The sequence below is a fragment of the Choloepus didactylus genome, chromosome 3 (genome assembly GCF_015220235.1).
Source record: "Choloepus didactylus isolate mChoDid1 chromosome 3, mChoDid1.pri, whole genome shotgun sequence".
NCBI lineage: Eukaryota > Metazoa > Chordata > Mammalia > Pilosa > Megalonychidae > Choloepus > Choloepus didactylus.
In genome coordinates this window covers 163,185,332-163,203,375 of record NC_051309.1, presented here as the reverse complement: position 1 = coordinate 163,203,375, position 18,044 = coordinate 163,185,332, and the positions used below count along the sequence as shown (strand labels likewise).

Here is an 18,044-nt window from a genome sequence, read left to right as displayed (position 1 = left end):
TAGCTTTTCTGTAACAATTACATGTGCTTTCATCTTGGGGTGGCTGTGTTGGACTCATTAAAGGAGACCCACGAGTGATGGGGGAAGGTCAGAACCATGAGAGATTAGAGGAAAGGACCTGGAAGGGTCAGAGACTCCAACTGGCCATTAGGACCTTGAGTATTTCACTTCACATCTCTGAACCTCAGTTTTACCACCTATAAAACAAAGACTGAACTAGAAGATCTAGATCCCTTACAATTTTCACAGTTTATGGTGTTAACTAATAAAAGAGAAGTGATTACCTAACAAAACCAAAAAATTATAATTGATGAACAACTACTCTTGGTTGCCCTAACATCTTTCAGGTTTAGGTTTAAAGAACCACAATTACTTAGCACATTATCTCTTACACCCTCATCCTGCAAAAATTATTCACAACGTGAAGAAAGCTTTGGTAGGCCCTCCTCTCCTGGTTTAGTGCTGACCCTCAAAGAACACAATGTTTTATGACTGCACACAAATGAAGCAGCGATGTCTTCAGCCATGAGGTCAATGCTAATAAATCTAAGAGTACTTTTTGAGGGGAGAGGGGCATTTTCTGTATTTCTCGTATCTTTTTCAATGAGCAAACAAAAATGCCACCAACAATCTGTGGTCAGAAATTAAGCATCACACATCACTCTATTTTCATTTCACTTCTTTCAATGTCCCCATCAAACCACCAAAATAATTCCCAGAATCTGGCACAAAGAGGGAAAATTTTGTGATAGAATATCCAATTCCTTAGGTAGCAGACCCTGCTCACCTTTGACTTAACCTTGCTTAATTCCCTACAGAGTCAAACCTAGAGGTGGCTTCTGTGCCAACAGCTGCGTCCCGGCAGATAAGAAACACAGTGTCAACTCCTACACGTGCTGACCTGGCTGGATTTGCTGGCTTCTGTCAATTCTCGGATTATCCATCCCCAAAGCCATGAAAGCATCTAACCAGGATAAATATAGTGGTAAAGAGCTCCTGCCCATGAAAGAGAGAGTCCTCTGTTGTCAGAATTCCCTCTTAATTGATCTTAATAAGCTATTTTAAATGAAGGGAGAAGAAAAACACAGCACTAACACATGGTAATTATCAGCATAGCTCCATTTGTGGTGTCACTGAATAGCGAAAGCAATGCAGATGAAGGCAGATGCCGACTACAGATTTACAATGACATCAAAATCAGGGTATTTTGGACAGTAAGTACCATGACTAGGTTGTAGTATTTCAGAGGCAGGTTTGTATTCTAAGGACAATATACACCATAAACTGTTGGACATTGTAAGGAGATGAAATTACTACAAGGCACAACCCATGAGAACAGGCAGTGTTAGAAACTGTAGCCTAAAAGCTGAATCAGTGTGGCAGAGACTCATTTAGGTGCTACTACTTAATGCAAAATTCCATGATTCTGTATCATCTTTAAGTGAAAAGAAAAGAAATAGGCTCCCCAGATTCCTTGGTAGGTTTTTTGGCAACTTAAAAGAACTACACTTCTAGCATTTTAGAGATCATTTAAAATCATTAAAATTTAAAATCTATAAAATCCTTATTTTACAGATGAGAAAAACAAAACCCAGAGGAGGTCTCACTGCTAGTACCAAGCCCACAGGCTTCAGGCTTGGTGTGGGAGAAGGGTGGGGTCATGGAAAGACCACTATGGTTTATCTAATTTATAATCTCTTCTTCATTCTTGACAAGTAATCACCATTTCCCTTAATCAACAGACAATTTGTCTTTCTTAACTTGGCATCATTAAATAATGCTTGAGCATTTACTCTGTGCCAGGGAACTGTGCTTGCTGCCGAGGTTACATAATAATTAAAATGAACCTAGTACAGTGAGAACAATTTTACCTAATGTCTAAGCAAAAATATGACTCATCATGCTTTTTAAATTCCATGCATCTTCAACCCAGAAATGCAAGTGCTCTTGTGCGAGCAGTGCACACATGCTCATGTGTGGAGTGGGGATGTACTCAGAACACTGATGCGGATTTCCGCGAAACTGTTAGCTGTCCAGTCCTGAAGCTGCAGGCCCCACTGCTCTTACATTGCTTATGCAGCATCAACTCACCCAGTGGCAACAATGGAGAAGCACAGTCTTGGACTTAGAGCTGAAGGTGGGCTAAGAAGAAAGAGGGGAGCCCAGGGGACCAAGGAGTAAAAAAAAATGGGGGTGTGGGGGGTGGTAGAGGGACTAAAACCAAGGGTAAGCAAGAACTGAGGTGCCCACCCTTATGGCCACAGGCTGCCCTATGCCAAGGATCCCAACCCTGCCTGGAGCAATGGCCCGGGGCAGAAATACAAAGACCTTTGTAAGAGGCTCACAAGAAAGCTTCCGCTGGGTTTGCCTTAGGTTAACAATTACCAGCACCAGGAATTACTTGCTTGTGCTTTAACAAATAACAAGAGAACTGAAACTAGAAAAGAGATGAATCAACTTAAATTATTTTTAGTTTAGTTCCCTTTAAGGCTAGATTAAATCTAATAGTCACCTCCAGCCTATTCTGGTAAAAATAAATTGGGGAAGGAGAGCTGAAAATAACTAGTTTATTACTAATCTTTAATGTATATCAGAATCATTAAACTTTTCTTGGAATTGCCAATTAAAAATTATATTGGAAGCATATTATGAACTAACCTAAGCCAATCTGGCACTTCAGAAAATGTCTGGCTCTTTTGATAAATGTAAGTAGTTTCCAGCAATTAGAGGTAAATGAGAGGACTGTACCTCCTGTACCTAAACTTACTACCAGACTCAGGCTCAATTCTGCCAGTGTGCATTAGCAAGCAGGGAGAAAAACAATCTGTCCTTTCTGGGAGGGAATTTCTCTTTTTCTTCTCAGGCACTTAGATGATCACGATGCTAGAAAAGTTCACTCAGAAAAAGACATAAGGTTCTCAGGACAGGAAGAGCAAACCCCATGGCTCGGTGGGGAACAGAACTTCCGAGAAGGGTCTGAGCATGATGGGCTTGGCAGGGTCTCATTCCTCATTGGAGCAAGAGTGGTGGGGCTGTTGCACTCTTCCCAATAAACTGTGTATCTTGCATATCCCTCATCTTACTAATCAAAAATATTTTTCAACATCCATCAGGTAAAGAAAACCTCTCAGATGATATCTGAAGTGTTTAGGCAACCAACTTGGGAGAATACATTTCCAAACAAAGGTACCTCCAATGTTAACCAAACATGCCAAGGGAATGAAAGTTAAATTACACATACATACATTATATTGTTTATACTTTCATATTCTTAGAGTGTCATTGCTGTGGTGGTTTGAAGCTGTACGTACTCAAGAAAAACATGTTCTTAAATTTATTCTGTTCCTGTAGATGTGAACATACTGTAATTAGGACTTTTAGATGAGGTTACTTCTGTAGGTGCGGGTCACCTCAATCAGGATGGGGCTTAATCCTATTACTGGAGTCCTTTATAAACAGAATGAAATTCAGAAACACAAAGAGAAAGCTACAGGAAGCAAGAAAGAGAACATCAATGGAACCCAGAAGAGAAGGGAGAGAACAGGCAACACCGCCATGTGCCTTGCTAAAGACCAAAGATCACCAGCAGCCAGCCCCAGAATGCCAGAGTCTTTAGGAAGAAAGCATTGCCTTCATGACACCTTCATTTGGGCTTTCTTTTAGTCACAAAACCATAAGCAAATAAATTCTCATTGTTTAAGCCAAACCACTGCATTGGTATTTGCTTGAGCAGACCAAAAAACTAAAACAGATTTTGGAATCAGGAGAGTGGGGTGCTGCTATTGCAAATACCTAAAAGCATGGAAATGACTTTGGAATTGGGTAATGGGTAGAGGAAAGAACTGTGAGATACTTGATAGATAAAGCCCAGATTGCTGGTAGAAATATGGAGGCTAAAGGTATTTCCTACGAGGCCTTAGAAGGAAATGAAAGTGTTATTGGAAACTGGAGGAAAGGTGATCCTTATTTTAAAGTTGCAGACAACTTGAAGAAATTGAGTTCTGATGCTGATGGAAGGCAGAACTTGAAAGCAAAAAACTTGGATGTTTAGCTGAGGAGACTTCCAAACTAAATGTGGAAATTGCAGCCTGGTTTCTCCTTGCAGGTTATAGTAAAATAAATGTGGATAAGGGACAAATTGCAGGAAGAAAGGTTTCAAAGGAAGAACCATGGAAGCCAAGGTCTGGACTGAAGAGATGTCCTTGCGTCAACAGAGCAAGCCACCCATGTGTGTGGAAAGGGCGTGTCTGCCCTGGCACTTGAGGATGGTTAGATCTTTCGTCCTATTGTTCAGGACGAGTGCTGCCACCCGATGCTCAGAGACAGTGGTGCTTGTGCCCGGGGTTTGCAGAGAGTCTGGCCCCCAACCTGGTGCTTAGAGACAGTAGAACCTTCACCCCCATGTTCCAGGAGAGCACGGCTGCTGCATGTGCACTTGGAAGAAGTGGACCCGTCGCCCAGAGGACAAAACATCCATAGATGACTCTCAGACTCTGAAATCTAAAGCCCTGCTAGGTTTTAGAATTGTTTGGGACCCATGACTCCTGTTACCCTTCCAATTTCTCCCTTTTAGAATGGGAATATTTATCCTATGCCTGTGCCTCCATTGCATATTGGAAGATTACTTGTTCTCTAGGTTTCATGGATTCATTGACAGAGGGGAATGGTGCCCAAGGACAGACCACACCCATAACCAATTTTGATGAGACTTAGCATTGTTTCTGAAATGAATTAAGGCTTTTGGGATACTGTGATGGAATGAATATATTTTGGATATAGAAAGAACATGTTTCTTTACCATCCAGAATATAGAGTGTGGTGGGTTTGAAGCTGTACGTATCCAGGAAAAACATTTTCTTAAACTTAATCCATTCCTGTAGGTGTGAACCCATTGTAAGTAGGGACTTTTGATGAGGTTACTTCAGTTAAGGTGTGACCCACCTCAGTCAGGATGAGTCTCAATCCAATTACTGCAGTCTTTATAAACTGAATGAAACTCAGACAGATGGAGAGAAAAAGCCACAAGGAGCAAGAAGCTGAACATCAACAGGACCCAGAAGAGAAGAGAGAATTTCCATCTGTTTCAGCCAGCCAGCTTCTCCTGGGGAATTCACAGAAAACCTTCATCGGAGTTGCCAGCTTGTGGCCTGCCTTACAGAATTCAGACTTGCCCATCCCCACAGTCACATGCACTAATTCCTATTAAAAAAATCTCATATTTACATAATATATAAACAAATCTATGTCCTGTCAGTTCTGTTTCCCTAGAGAACCCTAATACAATTACCATATAGACAATATGATTGTTTCTACAAAAGGAATCTTTCAATCTTTAAGCCCAATTACTGCTATTATATCCAGCAACTTTTCTCTCATAAATTTAAATTAGTAAGAGTTGCTAAATAAAATTAAACTTGTCAAAATTTTGCAAATTTTGTTTCACTCATCTTTCTTCTCCCTCTCTATTAAATTTGCCCATTAAAATCCAACTGCTTTGAAATCACTGCCCTCCCCGCTACATGGGATCAGACACCCAGGGGAATGAATCCCACCGGCAACGTGGAATATGACTCCCGGGGAGGAATCTAGACCCGGCATCGTGGGATGGAGAACATCTTCTTGACCAAAAGGGGGATGTGAAAGGAAATGAAGTAAGTTTCAGTGGCTGAGAGATTCCAAAAGGAGCCGAGAGGTCACTCTGGTGGGCACTCTTACACACAATATAGACAACCCTTTTTAGGTTCTAATGAATTGGAATAGCTAGCGGTAAATACTTAAAACTATCAAACTACAACCCAGAACCCATGAATCTTGAAGATGATTGTATAAAAATGTAGCTTATGAGGGGTGACAATGTGATTGGGAAAGCCATATGGACCACACTCCCCTTTGTCCAGTGTATGGATGAATGAGTAGAACAATGTGGGCAAAAAAAAAAAAAAAAGCACCCAGTATTCTTTTTTACTTTAATTGTTCTTTTTCACTTTAATTTTTACTCTTATTATTTGTGTGTGTGTGGTAATAAAAATGTTCAAAAATTAATTTTGGTGATGAACACACAACTATATAATGGTACTGTGAACAACTGAACGTATGCTTTGTATGACTGCATGGTATGTGAATATATCTCAATAAAAATGAATTAAAAAAAATCCAACTGCTAATCATGTCAAATTATTGATTATATTTTTAGGACATCACAATCAACAACACCTAAGATTTACTTCTAAGTTCTTCACCAAAAATTAACATATTTTTCTTGTGTCATTACTGTGTTACACTAGTATTTCACTTTATTTTAGACTTTAATGTAATCAAATTATGCTAGCAATTATTAAAACCATAATTCAAAATTAGATTTTTAAAAAGAATCATGGTGTGCTCCAAGGCTTTCCCATTGCAAATATTTTGATAATAGGAAAATTATTTATTGTATTTTACCACAAGAGGTTCAACCCTAACCACAACCTTGCATTTCCATTTTAGAGATGTGAATAAGTCAACTCAGAGGAGTTAAATGACTTGATCCAAAGTATAACACTAAACAGGATCCAGGATTCAAAGACAATCCTGAACTCTTCTTTTTTTAAATTGTTACTACACCCAAGCCCCTTGAACAAATTAAACTACTAAACCATGTATTCAAAATAACAAAATTACACAAACATGCCAGGTATCCTACTTCATACCTTTAATCCTCTGAAACTTCCTGGACTAGTTGGAGAGGAGCTGGAGGATTTTGTAGATTTAGGAGTGGAGAGCTGGCTGCTGGGGGTTCCATTGACTGACCATGAGACAACAAAGGGGACAGAGGTCATTAAACTCCAAACAACCAGACTGCATAAAATCTCCATGTACATGCACAATATAGCTTCAGTGGAGCTTCAGTTCATTTAAAGCTCAAAGCAGACGGCAAATGAGCACAAAGCAAAATAATGTATTTTATTGCACTACAGACATAAAAAAAATCAGACAAATGAGTGAAACTAGAATTATTTTCAATAATAGTTTTCCAACAGCAATATAAACAAATATATAAAACATTATGAAATTAGAGAGGTAAACAAAAACCCTGCCTGCCACCAAGGGTAGAGAAATAAATGGCTGTTGTATTTTTAATGGTTTACTAAGAAGGCTGCTCCATAACATCCAATATCCACTAACATGGTGTATACTAACCTGAATAACCAAGTTCTCATTACTCTCCGAAGTCAATTCCACTACAACCCACACACACTTTTCAGGTATATTACTAATGGAAAGGAAAATTACTAGTCATTATCTTCTTAACACCTACTTTTTTGTTTGAAGGCCATAAAAGACACTGTTCAACTTTCTTTTATCTAGATTAGTTATTTCTAATACCTTCCATTTTTCTTCACTGCTTAATTTTCCCAATATTTAGCAAAGTTTAGCAGTCTTCTACACACCCCTTCCAAATCTCTGCACACTTCTGAGGTTGTAAATCCAATTTAGATACTAGAAAGAGTATTTGGGGAAGAATTTGCAGATTCTATACTTCAGAAGGCTGGTCAAACATTTCAATATGATTCATGCTTATTCCTAATTTTATCACCTGGATCCATTTCTGCTGTAATTTCACAAAGCCAATAGTTAACATTTAGTAGTGATGTGATTTCTTTTCTCCTCTAAAAAGTATTTGTGACCACTTTTATTATTAATCTTCAATGCTTTTGCCCAAAGTAGATGAAAACCGCTATTCATCTTTATGGCTGGAAAGAAAAGCTAAGTCCATTTGCCTTTTTTAACACGAGAGAGTAGACAACAATTATTTTAAAAACACTAAGAAGTATAAAACTCCAAACACAGAGAAAGAATATTCAACAGGAGACTCAAAAGGGAGCAACCAGTCCTTGAGCAAAGACAGAAGTTCTGGATTAATGAGTATTTATGATTAGCTGAATCCTCTGTAAACAGGGAGATATGTGGGTTTAAAAAGTCATGTTTGTTTCTTATGTTGCCCATTTTAAATTAAGTTTTTATTTTAAATTTTCCAGTTATTTTTAAATGACAAAACTTTAATTTTTCTAGTAAAAACCACTTTCTTATTCAAAATTTTCAGTTATCTAGATTTTCTTAATAAATATATGTAGGTATTTAGAGCGCAACTAATTATACAATTAATTAGTAATTTTTAAGAGTGTTCAATAGCCCTGATTATTTCTCGTTTTAGTTAAATTTAAATTAGTGTTATTTCTTTTAAAAATTCTCTTTAAAAGGAACTGGTGGTAGGAATTCACATAAAATGGAGATTATTTTGGGCAATGAACTAGTAAACTTGCTGTGAGCTGGGAATGAAGTACACTCTTTTTTTTCCATCCCACACAGCAACCTGTACAGATCACCAGTCCCTATTCAATAGTTACTGCTAGCTTTCACTGATATTCAGACACAACACTGTTATCAAACTCTTCCTTGAACAGTGCTAGAAAAGGAAATGGAGAAAAATTAGTTCCTGCAGGTGACAATCTCTATAGCAGACTTGTCTCCCTAAAAATACTTCCCCTACCTAAACATAGCTTCTTAACAAAACTGCCAGCCAGAAATTTAACAGGTTTCAATAACTACATGTTCATATTTTCCTCAAAACAACCTTCATCCTAAAGAGATAGGAAGTCACAAGTAGCCTTCTAAGTTTTCAATAGATTTTGGAAGGTTCTAAAACATGTTCTCTAATGAGGAATCCTTAATTTCATTTACTTGCACTTTTCTTCAGCATCTTTGGGAGGGTAGCTGGACCTGGCCAGCTGCAGCACAGAATCCTCTCTTTCTTATACCAGTGCCTTTTATCCCCACCCTCAACTATAAGGTAAGAAATGAATGCAGGAGGGAGAAGAGCATTTGTTTGCATCTGAATACTTTTTCTCTGAATACTTTTGCTAAACCATGAAGGATATTCACAAGCTAGAAAGCTAAACCAAGGATTTTTTAGACTCAAATTATGGTAAGTATCCATTTATGTTGTTCAGCTTAATTTTATGTGTTTATTACATACTGTTTAGCTGTCTTGAAAAACTAGAGTTTTGTTGGGGGATTTAGTCAACCAGAAGACTTCACCAAAGTAGCACTTTTGTCCTCAGACTGAAAAAGTACAATACTATATCATGTTTTACAAAATTATTCTCTCTGTTTGAAATTCCAATTAGTCCCATGGAGATTTCTTGATGGTAACATGTATACCCCAGCCAAAGCAGTTTCTAAAAGTAAGTTATACTTTGGGGTACTATGGTTTTTAATGATACAGACTCTCCCCTCTTCCAGGCAGTGGGGAGTGGGAAGAGAATGCTATGTAAATAAAACCTGTAAATTTCTTCAGAATCACCCTGATGTCCCAGCAACTGACTCAGACCTCCACTTTTCCATAACTGCAGTTAAGTGCTGAGCATGCCTTTGAGTTCATCTCTAACAAAGATGACCACTGTCCGAATGTGATTTTTAAACCTCACAACTTCTCACACATTCGAGGAATACTTTATTAATCCAAATCCAGATTATGAACTCAGCTGAAATGTGGGGAATGCTAAGATTTTCCTTAATCAGTTTCTAAACATTCTAAATTCAATTTAAAAAGAAATATTTATATATTTATTAGCTATATTTTGAGACAGCTGGTCTGCAAGAAGAAAGTGCAGTGAAACATGTTTATTATTCAGTATGTTAATTTTCCTCTTTGGGCCTCAGGTGCACAAAATTGGGTTAATCCTAATACCTGATTCTTGAACCACTCTCCACTCTGGTCCACATATGGCCCACTTTTATTTTGTTATTTTACTGACGCAATAAGCATCTGTAAACCTATCATCTAAGAAGCTAGGAACCTGACAACTATCTACATCACCACATGGTAAGCCCAATTCATTGTACTTATGCAAATTACATATTATAAAAGGTTTCTCCATGTTTGAGATGCTTTACAGAGAACATAATATAATTGATATTGGCTTAACAGTAAAGAGATGTTTTCGGTTAAAAATACTCATATAGCCTATATTTTTAGAGAGAGAGTCCTGAACCTGTAACTTAATGAAAATAACTGTTTTGAGAACTAGAAAGATTGCAATGCAAGAAACACCTCATAATCCTAATTTGGAATATGCAAATATAAAATACTTTGAATTCTAAGATTTTAATGTATTTACACACTTAACCTGGGAGGATGTGGGGGTGAGGGTAGAAACGTACAATTGCTTTATCTTCTGATGACAGCTGGTGCTCTAACGTGAAACAGAGGCCGGAGTGCCCTAGGCATTTTGAAGCATTTCACACCGCACAGTACACTACAACAAGCCAGATATGTTCATGGAAATGGAGCAAAAGGAAAACAGAAAAGCAGCAAAAGACAAAAACAAAAACCCAGCAGAGCGAGAAAGCCATAACGAGCATGGCTCACCTGGGGATTTGGCTGTAGAATAGGCACTGGAGTAGTGGGCACCCCTTTTTACTGTAACATTCAGTATATACAAAGGAGGGGGAGACAGTAAAGAGAGTGATTATTCAGCAGGTCTAAATGTGTATACATGAGAAGGGTAAAACTTTCTCTAGAAGCCGGCCCTAGAGAAAGTGGGGTAAGGGCTGCAGGGGAAGCAGTGGTAAGTGGAATGTCCAAAAGACTCAGGCTTTTATAAAGTTTGATGCTTGACAGAATCTTTACTGATACTATTATCACATGTTTTAGACTTCCAACATGTAAAAGGACGGTTTTTCATAATCCTTTCCTTAATGGAAAATAGCAGCAAAATTATTCTTAATTACTACAAGCAAACCCCACAGAACAAAATATCAAAGTCCTTATGGATGCTGTTAGTTTAAAAAAAAAAAAAAGTCAAAATTATGACAAATCTGTAGGTTTAGGGCCTGAATGAAATCGAATTACAGGTAAATGTGACTCTTAAATAGGTAAGGTAGTATTTTCTAACAACAATCACTGCTACTATGACATTGTTTGATGAAGGAAAAGCCAGTGCAAATTTATCAAGTTAGTATATTTCAGTGAGGTGTGTGTGTGTGTGTGTGTGTTTGTTTTAATCAATAATAGCTAATGTTAAAAAAATAAATATTTACAATTACATAATAGCAAGAAATTTAAAATGCCGGACACACTGATCAAAATTAAAACTCTTTCATGTAAATACTAGAAGAATCTAGATAATAACACTGTTCTCCACCAAATATGTCAGAAGAAAATCAAATAACTCTCTCAAGAGACTTGTAACTTTGGGAAACAGGCTCAACTTTCTGGTTTAAAAAAGCATGGCCTCTTTATGTTGTTCTGTAATCTGGCTGCACAAGAGCCTGGCAAAGACAACTGGTTCATAATAATTAAAGAGAAGTCTGGATGAGTATGATCTGCTTCTTTTGTGACCACGCATTCCTTTATCATTAACTACCTGAAGCTGGTGATTTGCTGCGACGAGATGGCCCAGGGCTTTTGGATCCAGAACACTTAACAGCTGAGGATCGAGAATAAGAGGACTTCAAGACACGGCATTCTAGAACAGAACGAAAATGCATTAAATAAATCTGGTGTTACTACCAGCCCAAAGCAGATCACACGTGATAGTAGTTTATGGCCTGGACACATTACTTGTAATGTCTCTATTGTTAAAAAAAACTTTAATACACAAAGCAAGAGTCCCCAAAGTACACACCAGAGGGTGCATTTAGTTAGGCTGCACACCTTGCGACGTCACCTCATTGTTCAAGAGAGAGTTCTTAATGACAAGATCCATACACACATTTTATCTAAATATGCCCAATTTTTTTTAATCAGTAGCACTCATAGGTAAGGATTACACTTTTATTATTCTCTGCAGCTCCTGGATCATCTTATTTTGAAACAACATGGGACTCTAATTTATGAGCCCCTTCCTGTCTTGGTATTCAACTTCCCAAAGCATGGCGCATCAAAAACTGAGGAAACTGGCTATAAACAGTAACTTTGGTCTTTCCATAAATCACCAAATAAAATAGCGTTAAGAGTACCAGCACCAACTAGAGCTAAAATGACCACTTCCAATTCGATCAAGAACATAAGTGTTGAAGTCATGCAAATTTTGGAAGAATCATGGATTCGACATTTGCCAATTGGGAGACCCAGTTAGGTTCTAAGCCTCAGTTTGTTTTTTGTGGGTTTTTTTCCTCCTTCTATGAAATTAGGATAAGAATAGAATCTGCTTCACAGGTTTATGAAAAGGTTTAAATTAGATAACATATTGAATGTAATTCACTCTAAGATACTCCAATTTATGCAAGGAAATTAAAATGTAGGTTAGCTTTACTCTATACCCCAGAGGCAGTAAATTAACATGTTAAGTACACTAATCAAGAATATACATTCCAGGGGAGGTTAGTTAGCATTTGAAAGACTAATCAAAACCTCACACAGAGGTTGCAGTTGCAACTTCTGCTTAGTTAATTAGCATTATGAACGTTAGAAAGTACAGTGTTACCTTGTTAGAAGGAATGGTGTGTGGATTGGTTAGAAACCTCTTAGAGGCACTGTCACTCTTTCATGAGCAGAATATGTGCATCTAGAGAGCCAACAAGCTACAACTTCAGAACTGCGCCCTACGTTTAGGAATCTGAGCCAGTCCTGCACCCAGCTCTTAATGGAGGATTTTGTTTCTGGACACAATTAGGTTAGCTGAATTCTATTGACTTCACAGAATTCTATGACTATATATATTAGCTTTGAATGGCTCTTTAATGCAAGATTTTGTCAAAAGCCTAAAAGGGCAGGGTTGGGATGTGCCAGTTTGAATATACTGTGTCCTCCAAATGCCATTATCTTTGATATAATCTTGTGTGGGCAGACATTATCAGTTTTGATTAGATTTCCTTGAGTGTTTCTTTGAAGATGTGCCCCACCCAGCTGTGGGTGATGACTCTGATTGGATATTTCCATGGAGGTGTGGCCCCACCCATTTAGGGTGGGCCTTGATCAGTGGAGCCATATAAATGAGCTGACAGGCAGAGGGAACTCAGTGCAGCTGTGAGTGATGTTTTGAAGAGGAGCTACAGCCAAGAGAGACGCTTTGAAGAAAGCACAGGAGCTGCAGGTGAGAGACAGTTCGAAGACGGCTGTTGAAAGCAGACTCTTGCTCCAGAGAAGCTAAGAGAGGACAAATATCCCAAGTGCAACTAAGAGTGATATTTCTGAGGAAATGCAGCCTAGAGAGGAACATCCTGGGAGAAAGCCATTTTGAAACCAGAACTTGGAGCAGATGCCAGCCATGTGCCTTCCCAGCTAACGGAGGTTTTCCGGACACCATTGGCCTTCTTCCAGTGAAGCTACCCGATTGCTGATGACATTTGGACACTCTATGGCCTTAAGACTGGAACTGTGTAACCAAATAAATCCCCTTTTATAAAAGCCAATCCACCTCTGCTGTTTTGCATTCTGGCAGCATTAGCAAACTAGAACATGGGACTTCATCAAGATTATTGCACAAATCAAATCACTGAATTTTTTAAAAAATCTTTGCTTGCTAATAAATGTATCTGCAGCAGAATTAGAGGATGGACTTGGTTTCACTGTAAGCTTTACCACCTGGTGGTGGTGATATAATGACAACATTAATAGCAGCAGCAGCAGCAGGTGACTCGTGTATTACTAACAGCCAGGCCCCCTTCTAAGTATATTACATATGTTAGTTTATTTAATCCTCACAACAACTTTAAGAAACAGCCACTATTGTTATTTCCACTTTGCCAAAGATTAAGTAACTTAAAATTGAGGGAAAAAATCTGCTCTCACCTCCTTCTAGCTATTGGAGGCCATTGAAAGACAACAAAGCTACAAAAAAAAAAAAAAAAAGCAGCTACAAATGATCCAACTACTCAGATAAATTTACAATACACATATAAAGCACAGAGTATATGCATAGTAAGTGCCATAAATGTTTTTTGGCTATTGTAATTATTAACCAATTGGCTTAATAACATAAAAATATATCATTAATTTCAATATTTCAATGTCTCAACTTTCAAAATTACCAATATTGACATCAAAGGAATATTATGAAGCTAAAATTATGAAATATTTATAATACAGATGACATGTAAATGGATATATTAATCAACCTCAATCATCTACAGAAGTGGAGGAGAGCAGTAGCACAGAAAATACAATAAGGCATTATCTGCAATCTTTCATGGACTTTCCCAACCATATTAGTAGCCTAAAGCAGGACCTGTCCAGTAAAATATAATACAGTGCAAAAACCCTCAAAGAAATGTGACAACAGAGAGAAAAAAGAAAACAAAAAAACAAAAAAGCAAAAAGAAAAGATAATTGAGCCCCAAGCACATGGGTAAATGACACAGTGTAACAAGAAAGACTTATACAAGGAAGTATGGTACCACAGAATGTGTCATCTTGAATTTTAAAACTTCTAAGGATCACTGTACTTATCTGATAACATATTTCTCTAATTCTGAACTATCAGAACCACAACAACTAGAAGTCTTCTGTCAATTTAATTTTTGAGAAGCAAAGTATCTTCTTTTATAAAATTAAAAAGTGGAGCTATATCTCTAAGATCCCTCTCCTCTATGAAATGTTATGTCTGAATGATTTTACCCCATTTAAAGATGAAGTTAACTTTACTATCAGCTAAAATAATCCTTATTACTGTAACAGCTTTAAATTAATTAATGACAACAGGGTTAAGCAATATTCCCAGAATCAATAACATTTGAGATCATCGAGGTTATTGCTAAATAACAGAAAACTCTACATATTGGCTAAAAAAGAAAAGGGGATTTTCTTATGCCTCCCATGTATAATAGCTTTATTTTTTTCTGAAAATACAAACAAAGCATATTGTTATTTTTTTAAGTTGCAGATAAAACAATAAGGTAAAAAGACCTGACAACACAGGAAAGAAAATCAATTAATGTAATATAGCACATTAACCAATCAAAAAGGAAAAACCACAATATCAATTGATGCAGAAAAGGCATCTGACAAAATTTAGCATCCTTTCATGATAAAAACACTTCAAAAAGTAGGAATAGAAGGGAACTTCCTCAACAAAATAAAGAGCATATATGAAAAACCCATAGCTAACATCATACTCAATGATGAGAGACTGAAAAATTTCCCTTTAAGATTGGGAACAAGACAAGGATGCCCACCATCACCACTATTTAACAATGCTATTTAACATTGTGCTAGAAGTTCCAACTAGAGCAATTAGACAAGAAAAAGACATAAAAGGCACCCAAATTGAAAAGGAAGAAGTAAAACTGTCACTATTTGCAGATGACATGATCCTACATTTAGAAAATCCTGAAAAAAAAAAAAACACTACAAAGCTACTTGAACTAATAAACAAATTTAACAAAGGGGCAGGATACAAGATCAATGTGCACAAATCACGGTGTTTCCATACACTAGTAATGAGCTATTGGAGAAGGTAATCAAGAAAAAAATTCCATTTACAAAAGCAACTAAAAGAATCAAATATCTAGGAATAAACTTAACCAAGGATGTAAAAGACTTGTACACAGAAAACTATAAACATTGCTACAAGAAAACTACAAAACCTTGCTAAAAGAAATCAAAGACAACGTGAATAAGTGGCAAGATATTCTGTCTTCATGGATTGGAAGGCTAAATGTTGTTAAGATGTCAATTCTACCCAAATTGATCTACAGATTCAATGCAATCCCAATCAAAATTCCAACAGACTGTTTTGCAGACACGAAAAGCTAATTATCAGTTTTATTTGTAAGGGTAAAGGACCTCAAATAGCTAAAAAAAAATCTTGAAAAAGAAGAATGAAGTGGGAAGTACTATGCGTCCTGACTTTTAAAGCATATTACAAAGCTACAGTGGTCAAAACAGCATAGTGCTGGTATAAAGACAAACATATTGATCAATGGAATCAAATATTCAGAGTTCAGAAATAGATCCTCAGATCTAAGGTCAATTGATTTTTTTTTAATATATATATACTCTTTATTTTTTTTTTTTTTTTTTTTTTAATTTTTAATGTAATTTTATTGAGATACATTCACATACCGTACAATCATCCAAAGTGTACAATCAATTGTTCACAATATCATATAGTGTAAAGTACATCTTATTTTATGTCAGCTTATAATTGGGATCCTCTATTTTTTTTTTTTATCATCATTTTATTGAGATATATTCACATACCACGCAGTCATAGAAAACAAATTGTACTTTCGATTGTTTACAGTACCATTACATAGTTGTACATTCATCACCTAAATCAATCCCTGACACCTTCATTAGCACACACACAAAAATAACAAGAATAATAATTAGAGTGAAAAAGAGCAATTGAAGTAAAAAAGAACACTGGGTACCTTTATCTGTTTGTTTGCTTCCCCTACTTTTCTACACATCCATCCATAAACTAGACAAAGTGGAGTTTGGTCCTTATGGCATTCCCAATCCCACTGTCACCCCTCATAAGCTACATTTTTATACAACTGTCTTCGAGATTCATGGGTTCTGGGTTGTAGTTTAATAGTTTCAGGTATCCACCACCAGCTACCCCAATTCTTTAGAACCTAAAAAAGGTTGTCTAAAGTGTGCGTAAGAGTGCCCACCAGAGTGATCTCTCATTTTGGAATCTCTCTGCCACTGAAGCTTATTTCATTTCCTTTCACATCCCCCTTTTGGTCAAGAAGATGTTCTCCATCCCACGATGCCGGGTCTACATTCCTCCCCGGGAGTCATATTCCACGTTGCCAGGGAGATTCACTTCCCTGGGTGTCTGATCCCACGTAGGGGGGAGGGCAGTGATTTCACCTTTCAAGTTGGCTTAGCCAGAGAGACAGGGCCACATCTGAGCAACAAAGAGGCATTCAGGAGGAGACTCTTAGGCACAAATACAGGGAGGCCTAGCCTCTCCTTTGCAGCAACCGTCTTCCCAAGGGTAAAACTTATGGTAGAGGGCTCAACCCATCAAACCTCCAGTCCCCTATGTCTGTGGTCATGTTAGCAACCATGGAGGTGGGGTAGGCGAATACCCCTGCATTCTCCACAGGCTCCTCAAGGGGGCACTACATCTTTTTTTTTTTTCCTTGTTTGTCATTTTTCTTTTTTTTTTTTTTTTTAACTTTCTCTTCTTTTTTAAATCAACTGTATGAAAAAAAAAGTTAAAAAGAAAACAAACATACAATAAAAGAACATTTCAAAGAGACCATAACAAGGGAGTAAGAAAAAGACAACTAACCTAAGATAACTGCTTAACTTCCAACATGTTCCTACTTTACCCCAAGAAAGTTACATAATATAGCAACATTTCAGTGAACTTGTTCCTACTACATCCATCAGAAATTAACAGACCGTAGTCATTTCTGGGCATCCCCAGAACGTTAAATAGCTTATCTGTTCTTCTTGGATTATTGTTCCCCCTTCCTTAATTGCTCTCTACTGCTAGTTCCCCTACATTCTACATTATAAACCATTTGTTTTACATTTTTCAAAGTTCACATTAGTGGTAGCATATAATATTTCTCTTTTTGTGCCTGGCTTATTTCGCTCAGCATTATGTCTTCAAGGTTCATCCATGTTGTCATATGTTTCACCAGATCGTTCCTTCTTACTGCCGCGTAGTATTCCATCGTGTGTATATACCACATTTTATTTATCCACTCATCTGTTGAAGGACATTTGGGTTGTTTCCATCTCTTGGCAATTGTGAATAATGCTGCTATGAACATTGGCGCGCAGATATCTGTTCGTGTCACTGCTTTCCGATCTTCCGGGTATATACCGAGAAGTGCAATCGCTGGATCGAATGGTAGCTCTATATCTAGTTTTCTAAGGAACTGCCAGACTGACTTCCAGAGTGGCTGAACCATTATACAGTCCCACCAACAATGAATAAGAGTTCCAATTTCTCCACATCCCCTCCAGCATTTGTAGTTTCCTGTTTGTTTAATGGCAGCCATTCTAATCGATGTTAGATGGTATCTCATTGTGGTCTTAATTTGCATCTCTCTAATAGCTAGTGAAGCTGAACATTTTTTCATGTGTTTCT

At 37.4% G+C, this 18,044-nt stretch overlaps 1 protein-coding gene across 11 annotated transcripts in view; it reads right to left on the bottom strand.

Annotated features, from left to right (window-relative positions):
- Positions 1-18,044, bottom strand: part of DCLK2 (doublecortin like kinase 2) — a 190,508-nt gene that overhangs the window by 49,191 nt on the left and 123,273 nt on the right. For 6 of the 11 annotated variants that reach the window (XR_005215976.1, XM_037830794.1, XM_037830786.1 and 3 more), the window contains exons 4-6: positions 11,409-11,510; positions 10,412-10,462; positions 6,690-6,784 (exon numbers count right to left, since the gene is read on the bottom strand). Coding sequence is in view for 10 of the 11 variants with exons in the window: in XM_037830794.1 (XP_037686722.1) it covers positions 6,690-6,784; positions 10,412-10,462; positions 11,409-11,510 (248 nt within the window). In the remaining variant the exon portion in view is untranslated. The remainder of the gene's footprint in view (positions 1-6,689; positions 6,785-10,411; positions 10,463-11,408; positions 11,511-18,044) is intronic. The other 5 variants (XM_037830796.1, XM_037830790.1, XM_037830791.1 and 2 more) reach the window with 1 other exon arrangement.